The sequence below is a fragment of the Plutella xylostella genome, chromosome 3, assembly GCF_932276165.1.
Source record: "Plutella xylostella chromosome 3, ilPluXylo3.1, whole genome shotgun sequence".
NCBI lineage: Eukaryota > Metazoa > Arthropoda > Insecta > Lepidoptera > Plutellidae > Plutella > Plutella xylostella.
In genome coordinates this window covers 8,973,819-8,984,933 of record NC_063983.1, presented here as the reverse complement: position 1 = coordinate 8,984,933, position 11,115 = coordinate 8,973,819, and the positions used below count along the sequence as shown (strand labels likewise).

Genomic DNA, 11,115 nt, shown 5'->3' with positions numbered 1-11,115 from the left:
TATAGTTATTTACCAAATAGGCAAATTATATAGGCAAATACGGGTATAAGTTTGGCGAAAATACTGACCAAAGAACAGAAGTGCTTCTCAAACGATAAGATACTGACCTAGAGTCTATATTCGGCCATTAGCCTTTCTTTATAAACGTGTAATGTGACGTCATACATCGCGTTGCGGTGGTGACGAGTGACGTTTTGTTTGTTGTTTTGTTTTGAAAAAATCATCCGCCAAATTTTGAAATTTATCTGCATTTGCAAGAGATTACAAAAACGTGCAAAAACGCTACATTAGCTAAGTACTTTGAAAATATAAAGATGCAATTTTATTTAAACAATCTTTGAATGAAGGAATCTGTATTATATTACAGATAGATGGAGCCGGAAAAGAATATGGTCGACAATATTGAAAAGTTCGACATAAAACTCAAGAGCCAGCCGAAGGACGGAGTGATCCTGCAGCTGCACCACACGATCCGGCAGTCGAACGGCGAGTCGCGGCGGATCCGCTTCGTGGCCGCCGCCTTCGATGCCAAGTGCGAGAAGCTAGCGTGTGCCGACAGCTGGGGAAACCTCTTCATACTCGACTTCGCTGAACTCCAGTTCTGGAAGCTCACCGGCGTCGGCGCCTGTAGTGCCGTACAGTTCATATCGCATCTACAGGACACCCTCCTAGTAGCCACATGCAAAAACTATGACATATCGTTCATGGATGTGGAGACGGGCACTGCAACCCGCACCCTCGCTGGACACACCGCCCCCGTGAAGCACATCTCCTTCTCCAATGAGAAAATATGCAATCTGCTCACCGCAAGCCCCGTCGAGGCCATCATATGGGATCTTAGAAATTATACTAAGTTCTTTACGTTGAATACATTTAAAGGTGCTCAGATACAACAGATTTTATTCACACCGGCTGGGGACTATTTAGTTTCGTGTTTCCAAAATGACACAATACAGATATGGAAGAATGAGAGCATGAAATCTGTCAAGCAAATTGTGCCAAATGAGCTGAAGCGCATGAGGAGTATAGCATTTACTATGAATGGCCGTGCAATGGCCATGGCTGGTCTGGCATCTACTCTAATACTATTCAATATGGATACTTGGAAAGCTCTCAAATCTATAGATTTATCAAAATTTAACATCTCTGGAGCACAACAAATAGCATTCATTGCGCTACCCTTTGATGGTGGCTGCAATAAGATCTTAGCCATCCTGAGTAATGACTGCAGCTTATATTTCCTGGACTTGGAGGCATTGAGAATAATTTGCACTATAACACCAGAATCTTCAGGGATTAAAAGGTTTTCTGTAAGCACTACCGGCAAATACTTCTCATGCATACTTCAACTAGGAGAAGTTAACATTTATAACACATCTTACGTGCTAGAAATGGCTGTGAACTCCAACACTAAAGTTGAAAAACCTTATTGTGCTTCAACATCTGTTGCAAGAGTGACAGCTGCTAGAGATCAGATAACATCCAAAGCAGAGGTGGAGCACAATATGAGGACCTGCATGGACAGCTTGCGGCTCCGGAGGATACTGATGCAGTATGGGGAATACCCTGACAGATACCGATCTATCATTTGGAAATCTCTATTAAATACACCTAGAAATAAAGCTGCTTATGCTGCATTAGTAGATATGGGGGTACATCAGGTATTTCAAGAAATAGAGAAACAATTTACTATACACAGCACTGGAACTTTAAACAGCCTTAAAAGGCTTCTCTCATGCTTAGCACATTGGTGCCCATTGTTTGGAGTCATGAAATTTCTACCAGGTTTCACATTTCCCTTTGTGAAGGTCCTACAGAAAGATCCCATGTTTTTGTTTGAATGTGTGGCTTCAATACTTATAAATTATTGTCAACTCTGGTTTGAGTATGCACCATTTCCCCCAATAAGTATATTAGCGATGATAGAGAATGTTCTGGCTGATCATGACCAACAATTGCTGAATCATTTCTGTGAGGTTGGGGTCACTAGTCAGGTGTATGCACTGAAGATTTTGGAAACTGCTTTCAGTGAAGTTCTGTCTTGTTCAGAGTGGCTAATACTCTGGGACCACATTCTGAGCAATGAACCAGCATTCATGCTAATGGCCGTAGTGTCTTACTGCATTGTACAAAGAAACGCAATTAGAAAACTGAAGACACTGCATGACATGGAACACTTTTTCCACACACAAAACCCTATTGATAAGAAGACATTTCTCAAGAAGACCTATAATTTACTCAATGACACTTCAGCAGATATTCACCCACGGAAGTTCTTTCGTAAATTTTCTCCTCTAGAGAAGGGGGACTGTTACCAGCAGTTCACGGCGTACCCTGTAGCAACCATCACTCTAAGGCTGGCTAGGAAGGATCGGAGCCATTCCGCTGTGCAGAAAATGAGTCTCAGAAATCTGATAACAAAGAGTCAAGAACGAATAATAGAAGAGGGATTACTGGATGAGGCAGTAATGAGGGCAGACTGTAACCCTAGCGCAGACGCGATTCAAAGCTGCGAGATAAGCCCAGTAAAGCCCATGTCTCCTAGTAGTGAGAGACCTCCTAGTGCCAGCACCAACGGACAAGTGAGCGTCGGGCCGGTGTACCCGGCGGCCGTTCGAAGCCGCAGCAAAAACAAAATACGATGTGACTCTAAACACAAGAGAGATAGTGTAAAACACCTGTCGCGTAAGAACTATCGAAGAGCAAGCAACGACAAAAATTATGCACTGGAAAATGAAATTAAAAAGTTGATGCCTGGCTCGCATCTGGAAGCCAATCATTCAAATTTCAAATACGAATACGTGATATTTTGTGCGTAGTTATCCAAATTGTAAATGTTCCTCATCTATCAAACTAGCATGTTTATTTCGTTCACAAAAAATACACCGAAACATTTTATTTATAAAATAATTTAATTATGAAACACAACATCGAAACTTCTAGTCGCGCGTATAAACAAGCAAGTTTTGTTTCAAATAAAATAAAATGTGCGTTTATAAAAAGTCTATTCCTTCTTGGCGCTGGCTGGCCGCGGGATGGTCGACTTGATGTGGCTAAACTTGTTCTTGCTCGCACTGAGGTTGGGGCTGGCTTCTGAGACCTGTCGCGGTATCCGCACAGGGGTCACTATGCGCGGGCGCATCATATCTAGAAAAAATAGAAAAGGTTTTTGATTAGCTAAAGTAGGTTAGGGAAATTTATTCAAGTAGCACATAATGTAAGTAGGTATTATAGTACCTATACTTGTACCTATGTATTATACAAGTTCGAAGATGATGACTAGTTGCATATAGGTTGTGTGTGACCTTTTAAAATAATGGCGCGCCTGCCACACTCTATAGTTTATTTAGGTAAGTACCACGCATAGATCTTCCAAAAGGTCCTTTAACTAAGATACATAGAAGACTTAACCGAGGGCAATGAAGGGGATAGGTACTTTTTTATAGCATACTTTTTTTTTTTTTTTTTTTTCATATTTTGTTTGCCAACTTGCAATCGGTTTAATATAACCATAAGCAGTTTATTTCATTGTTTATTTGGCTTTGCAGGCATACCCTCCCATTGTCAGGTTGCCTTCTTAATGTATTATAGGGCTATGTTATCCCAGATATTTTTTCTTTTTAGTCTTCTGGTGGGTACATTACTGGTAAGGTCAGTGGCCAGTTTGTTTGGGTGATTTACAATCCTGTCTCGGTAGGTTCTTGTAAGTTTTGCAACCTCCTCTCTCACGGTAGGCATTTTCAAATATTCATGCACCTCATCCATTCTGGTGAACCAGGGTGCATTTACTATGGCTTTGAGTACTCCGTTTTGAAATCTTATATCTATAGCATACTTAAACATAACAAAATAAATAGCCATCCCCTTCAGTACGTGAACTCACTGTTAAATTTACTCGTCTTGCTGGTGTCACTTTTAGCCGACTTATCACCTTTAGCGGCACTTGAGCTATCCTTCCTCATCTTGAAGATACTAGGCGAGAGGCGGCGTAGTTTAGAGATCCTTGAGGTCGATTCTTTGGGCGTAGACTTGGCGGAGAGAAGGTTAGAAGTGGAAGCGCTTTCAAACCGCTTCAAGTTGCCTTTAGTGAGGCCCTCGTGTAGAGTTCCCATGCCCGAAAGGTTGGGACTGGACGCGAACTGGGCTTTGGAATCGGCACCCTGAAATGTAAAAGATAAAACATTTGTTTTAATGTATTCGCTCATGGCTGGCTACCTTTTCATCGCTATTTCAGAATTATAGGTATCTATCTATAATCTTATTGCATATAATTATTATGTAGGTATAATTTTGTAACTGGGGAGGGGTCACAAGTACAACATGTCCCATAGATAATACACGAACACGTCCACGGAACTATAACCCAGTAGGTATGTCGTAATACTTAATTGGTTTAGGTAATATAGAAGCGACCACTGTTTGCTCCCCGCCTGTATACTTTTAGGCGAAACGTAGGGGAGACCGGGGACAAAAGTAACAGTTTGTAGCTTCTGTCTGATTTCTCGTTATTAATAACATTTACGGTAAAATAAATATAGTCACATAAAACTTTCGTATATAGTCTACAAATATCCATTATTACTTTACTTAATTCATCTCAAATTTTAACATTTGTAAAGCCTCAAAAAAAAGGGAAAATCGTTACTTTCGACCCCATGGTCAGGACGAAAGTAACAAGGCATGGGTCGAAAGTAACAACCCATAAATTCTGCCCAATGTTATAAATACGATTCAAAAGAAAGAACAAAAAAATCAAACAAATTATTTAGTTAAGAAAACTTCTTAAAAAACTATCGAAACTAAAAAAAACTTATGACTTATTGATAAAACTAAAAAAAACTTCTTAATATAAACTGTAAATGAGATCCATCATTTAAACTGACTAACTGATAAGAAGTTGTTTTATTTGTGCCATAATATACAATATTATGACACAAATATCTAATCAAAACAACAAAAAATTAAAATTTATAATGTGACATGGCAAACTTACGTAAGTAATACGTTACTTTTGTCCTGCCGCGAGCTGTTACTTTTGTACCCATCCCCATTTTTGAAACATCAGGCGACATAACTTTAAAACAGCACGTGTTATTCGAAAACAATTTATGACATGCTACAGACAATCTTATAATGAATCAATGAACAAATAGTCACATGGTTCTTGGCATCTTAATTCTACGTGAGCACTAAATGAATAAACACCAAAAAAGTTACTTTGGGTGTGTAAAATCACGAAATGCTCACTAACACAAACTTGCACCGCGGCGCGGGCGCGGAAAATGATATCATGCGCGGAGGGCAGTGAATGCTGACTACCAGCTGTCGCTTGGGACGTTAAGGCTATTGGGGAAGTCTACAGAGTCTTTGTGTCTTTCTACCCGCTGTTACTTTTGTCCCCGGTCTCCCCTACACCTTCCTACCTTCAATAGCGATATCTTGGACACGTCCAGCGCCAGCGACGACATTGACGAGTCGTCCCTACCCTCGTCCGCGAAGTCCCTGATGATAGAGGCGAGCTGGTAGCGCAGCGCCTCCGCCGCCTTCTCCGCCTCGATCAGGCTGTCTAGCACGCTGCTTTGTGGTTGGATGGGGCTGGAATAGAGAGCGACTTTGTGAGTGAGGGATATGGTATGCAGATGGCCTAGCATGGAGCGCATAACACTTCGAAGGAGATAAACTTTCTCAACTACTAGGGGGTAAACTATATATGGTGGCAAATAAGTCTTTGAAAATATAGGAGTTGGAAATTATTTTCATACCACATAATACTTCATACTACAGGGGGGTTCGATTCTAGGTATGGCAGGATTCCTGCAAGAACCATAAAGTTGTGGTGGAATTTGTTTAACTAGTATTACCCATGGAGCAAAGAAACCTGAACCCTCTCAGAGTGATCAGGCTACCTGAGCGGAGTCAGGATTCTTTGCCCTAGACCAGGTACAGGTACCTTCTAGTAATCAATAGATAATCGAGAATAATAGTACTTATATATAGAATAGTAACTTTTAGAGACGCACTCACCTAGAGGTTTTGTTGCGTTTCCTCACGCTGCCGCCAGGGGTCGACGCTACCGTGTAGGTGCTCTGCCGTCGACACATCAACTGAAAAACAAGTAAGTAAAATCTTATTAACTTCATGTAGGTATCATACAATATAGGATATCAATGCTGGACATAGGACTCTGACTGAGACGGGCCACTAGTCTCTATTATATGCTCTCCTCATTTAGATACGACCGGCTACCTGTCTGAATTTCTAATCCTATGTATTCTAGCCATTTACGTAGCATCTAAAGATCATTTAAGTAGCATCGGTCCAGCTATTATAGTTTGTTCAACGTTCATTTGCGTTTGTTAGCGTACACTACTTTTCTTTAGGTACTTGGGTAGTTATACCATACGTTGAACCAACATACCGGCACCTTAGAAGCTCGGTCGGCCTCCGGGGGCGGCTTGGTAAGACTGCCCGGGGGCGGCAACTCCGCGCCCTGCGCGCCGCTCAGAGTGTCCAGGGAGCGGTAGCGGATCGGAGTAAACTTGACTATATTATATACATAATGTAGACTCATGCAATATGTAACATCACTGCTGGACATAGGACTCTGTCTGAGAAGGGCCACAACGCTCTATTCTGGCGTCTCCTTATTTAACGCTGACCAGCTATCTGTCTAAATTCCTAATCCTATGTATTCTAGACATTTACGTAGCATCTAAAGATCATTTAAGTAGCATCGGTCCAACTATTATGGCGCTAGCGTTAATTTGCGTTTGTTAGCGACACTACACTATACTTTTCTTTAGGTAACTACTTAGTTATGTATGAACATTGAACCAACATACCGGCACTTTAGAAGCTCGGTCGGCCTCCGGGGGCGGCTTGGTGAGACTGCCCGGGGGCGGCAACTCCGCGCCCTGCCCGCCGCTCAGAGTGTCCAGGGAGCGGTAGCGGGTCGGAGTGTCGGCTTTTAGCTGCTGCATACTGGAATGGGAGAGTTAAAAGTTCTTAGTATAAATTATAGCCAGTAGGTAATAAGCTTCGCTTCGCCTTAAAATTCCTTTAGCATTTATTCATTTTTACTCTTCTTTTAAACCTTATGGTCTAAGTACCATAAATAATTCAAATCCAAGATTAGATAAATCAGTCCCATTCCCAGCCCCTCCCATTCCTACCCATCTGCTCCCTTATCCTAATATACCAACCATATAAGGTCTCTTTCACACCTGTATTCCAGCAACTTTATGAGTTGTGTGACGCATTTTCTGCATGCGATGACTACATTATCCGCTGACATGGTTTTGACATAACTATGAAGATTTAGGATATTCTTTCTCAGAAATACCCATAGTTGCCACACCATAGATACCATAGCAGATGTAATACTAACGTGATCTTCTTCTCTGGTGTGGTAAGTTCGGCCAGGCTGGCGGAGTGGTGCGGCGCGGGGGCGTCGGCGTCTCCCGTGTGCTGCTTGATGCAGCGCACCATCTCTTGAAGGTCCGCTGAAAGACGCTCCTTGAAGGACTTGGGGAGAGAGCCGAGGAGGGCACTGCCGCATTCCTGCGTAAAAGGAAATAAATGTTTAAAAGTGTAAAAGTTAAATTACTACGCCGAATATTTACCATGGAAAACTACTAACTATAACTATTTACTTAAGTACGTACAGTCAGGTGCATAAGTAGCTATACACATTTGTAACTTGAGTGGATGAATATCAAACTGCCATATGTCACGTCCACGCAAAATTCGGGAAATGGAGGTTTTTGTTTTCTCTATTATTTAATGGTCACAGAACTTGCCCCGTGATTTAATCAGTTGACTTGTGACCTTAAGAATGTATTTTAATAAAAAAATCCATTATAACACTCATAGAAAGGCGTAAAAGTTAATAAACAGTTTGGACTTATAGCAGTTTAATATGCCCATACAAGACTTATGCTGTTTTGATATGGGTCATAAGGACTTATAGTTGTTTGAAAAATACTAATATCATGGGCCGGACTCAGTAAGACTAATATAGTCTATATTCTATTAAATACAATGAAGTTAATCAACCAAAATTTATCGGTATAAAAGTACCTACCTACCGTATTATATTCTACCCGATACGGCCCTGTGTTTACTATGAAAATGCTTTGTGTTTGACACGTGGGTTGGAAAAAAAGGGGTTTTAAACTTACTTCACCATAGTTTTCTGTCGTTTTCTTGCTACATTCTTCAATCTGTTCCTTTTCCGAGCTTTATCAGGGTCCACAATCACAATTTCCTCAACATTTTCATTCATATTCGTTATAAAACACTGGGAGCACACACCGCAGCCTCGAAAATCTCACCAAGTATGACGCCATGTTGAAAAAATTAGGCTCTGTGATTGGCCGGAATGGACTTGTGAAAAATTGTAATGCGAAACGGTTAGACTTAAAAGGATTTGAAAAAAACTTACTTTTTTAACGGCTTTTTTCTCATGGATGCCTTGCACTTATTGGAACTTGAAGGGCATAGGCAAACTGACATTTTAACGGAGAACACGACCAAATCAAAAAGTCAATTTTTCGGGTAGGTGGACATATGCCAATTTGATATTCATCCACTCACTTGTCAATCTGTAACCGCCTATGCATTCATTGAAATATTGACGGTTCGTCAGTTTGACAAGGTACAGAAGTGTATAACGACTTATGCAGCAGACCGTACCTACTACGATATACCTACGGCTTGAGACGCTTAATTAACTGACCTAACCTGAATATACACAACATTAATAAAGTCACCCTGTGAATCCTGTGATTGATGGTTAACAATTAATTAAATAGGTACGGTCGCCTGCGCCTAAAAGTATACCTACAGGCGGAGTTTTTAAAATAGCGATCTCAAGCTCACATGCTGCTCAAGCACATCCACATAAAGGTTGGTTGGAAGAAATTGCTTCTTGGCAATAAGCCCGCCTCTGTATATACTTACTAGTTTTAAGTCCATTTTTGTAACTGTGTCTATCATTATACAATAAAGTGTTTATAAAATAAATAAATAAATAAACACCACTGCTACACACATCACACACAACACGTCCCCGGATTTATAACAGATGTAGCTGGTCCCTTCATCATCAGGGATCGCTATATTAAAAACTCCGCCTGTACCTATATACTTTTAGTTGCAGGCGACCGTACCTTATATCTTATATCACTCGCTTAGAAAACGATATCCCATTTCACTGGGAAAGACATCTGACAGAACCCTTATTACTTATGACATTCGAATATCGGTAGTTTTTGTTTTTATCAGATGGCTTTCTCCGTGGCATGGGTTACTCGTATTGCATAGAATAACAAGTACTAGTACTCGTTATATTACCTACCACCAAATCCAGCGATTAGTTAGTAGGTACTTAGATAAGTACCTAAATAAATTTATTGACCCCTTTGAAAGATACCATTCGACAGACAGATACCTACACAAATAAACATTCAAAAATACTTTGGAATTTTTCAGGTAGTTAAGTAACTTTTGTTTTTAGATATAGTAGCACTCACCTTCTCGACCTGTTTTCCTCCAGTCACCGCCTCCATTTGCCAGAAGCCGCTGTTCTGATGGTCCGTAGCGGGGCACGAGCACGCCGCCGCCCCGCTCTCTAGCACCACGTGTAGACCTGACGACTGGAATAAAGGAAATGGGTAATAAACCAAGGTTTTAAATTAGATAACAATAGGTTAAGTAGATAGAATATTCTTTATTTGAAATTAACTTACAAAACTTAAGTATACTAACACATATGTACAAAAATGGCGGTCTTATCGCTTAAAGCTATTTTTCCAGACAACCTTAGTGTGGAAGGATATTTATGATCAAAGAGGGGTCAAGTGTACTAAAGAATTCTAAAGGTATTCCTTATATGCATGCTATTGCATTAGTTGTAAAATGACGTATACGATACTATGATACTATTCCCATTTGGAAACGGCTCTTCTATGATATAGGTAGTATATTATGAAGAATAAATGAATGCAAGAAATTCCTTATAATGGCTCATCTTCATCAACAGCTAAAATAGTCTAGGTAACTACTGTTGGACTAACGCCCCCGCCCAAGGAGAGATTATGAAATCTATTTCTATTGTCATAAGTAGGTACCTATAACCATGAACTAGTTTATTTACTTCTATGGTAGTTAAGTACTACAAAACACACTGATATGTAGGTACAAAGGAGAGTTCAACATGTTCAAATCTATAGGCCGTCTCTTATAAGTACTTGTCTACAATTTACCAACTTACTTAGTTAGGTACGTGACATAAACACTTGCTACTATATTCCTACAAAACAAACTTCTATTTCCTCACCTGACAGTTAATAACCACAGTCCTAGTGCCGCCGACGACGCCTGCATCTTGGCTGACGTTGGTCCCCTCGTTAGTATCCAGACTCTTCACATTGAAGCCCAGACATTGCAGCAACGCGCATAGCTCCACTACGTCGGTATACGCATCCTGTGGATAGTGCGTGTTTATATTTTACAGTTATAGACTTGTTTATGGTATGCCTAAGCCTCTCACTGCACTAATTTATCCTTCTTGTGTGACCAACACTACAGTGGAGGAGTAAAAGGATTAGCCATGGCAATAGTTATCAGTAAAATCATCATCAGCAATAAACTAAACATCGATCGGTCCAAGTGTTAAGTGCAACAACCATTAGGGTTAATTAGGTACTTACTTACTTACTTGGTTACACAAATCACAATAGAAAACACCTCTTATTTTATTTGAATTGAAGGGATAATAAGAAAGCTGTATCGGATCTATTTGGTTCATGAAAACCTTTATGGACAAAGGCATAAAATACAATAAGTTACAAAACTACTTACTCTTTCCTGTGACACCATTATCGGTCTACAAAATAAACAACGCATACAGATAAGTTTAAAATTGAATTAAATAAATACTGCACACAGTCACTAATAAATATCTATCACCGTTTTACACAAAAGAATAAATTTTAAGTGTTTTTGTAAGTATTTCCAAATGTGAATAAAATTCAGCAAAACCATGAGCACAAAGAAACAAATGACAAGGCTTTATTCGACTACCCCCACAAATTATTTGTATTCTACCCACAA

General features: G+C 40.2%; 2 protein-coding genes across 2 annotated transcripts; one reads left to right on the top strand and one right to left on the bottom strand.

Moving 5' to 3' along the window:
* Positions 1-197: 197 nt before the first annotated feature.
* On the top strand, positions 198-2,975 carry LOC105393080 (TBC1 domain family member 31). The gene has a single exon (XM_011564793.3). The coding sequence runs from the start codon at positions 372-374 to the stop codon at positions 2,817-2,819; it is 2,448 nt and encodes an 815-aa protein (XP_011563095.3). The 5' UTR covers positions 198-371; the 3' UTR covers positions 2,820-2,975.
* Positions 2,976-3,004: 29 nt separating this feature from the next.
* Positions 3,005-11,059, bottom strand: LOC105393079. The gene is made up of 9 exons (XM_048626422.1): positions 10,864-11,059; positions 10,340-10,486; positions 9,534-9,656; positions 7,388-7,560; positions 6,843-6,981; positions 6,025-6,104; positions 5,424-5,595; positions 3,884-4,160; positions 3,005-3,147 (listed from the first exon to the last, which is right to left on the bottom strand). Exons 1-9 carry the CDS (start codon positions 10,906-10,908, stop codon positions 3,005-3,007), a joined length of 1,299 nt encoding a protein of 432 aa, XP_048482379.1. The 5' UTR covers positions 10,909-11,059.
* Positions 11,060-11,115: the final 56 nt, after the last annotated feature.

What these genes read in the sequence shown, in the direction of transcription:
- LOC105393080 (XM_011564793.3), top strand. Translation starts at nt 372, where the DNA reads ATGGAGCCGGAAAAGAATATGGTCGACAATATTGAAAAGTTCGACATA.
- LOC105393079 (XM_048626422.1), bottom strand. Translation starts at nt 10,908, where the DNA reads ATGCGTTGTTTATTTTGTAGACCGATAATGGTGTCACAGGAAAGA. An exon ending in CTGTGGTTATTAACTGTCAG is followed by an intron (nt 9,657 to 10,339) that starts GTGAGGAAATAG and finishes CCTTTATTCCAG; the next exon opens with TCGTCAGGTCTACACGTGGT. An exon ending in CCAAGATATCGCTATTGAAG is followed by an intron (nt 4,161 to 5,423) that starts GTAGGAAGGTGT and finishes TTTACATTTCAG; the next exon opens with GGTGCCGATTCCAAAGCCCA.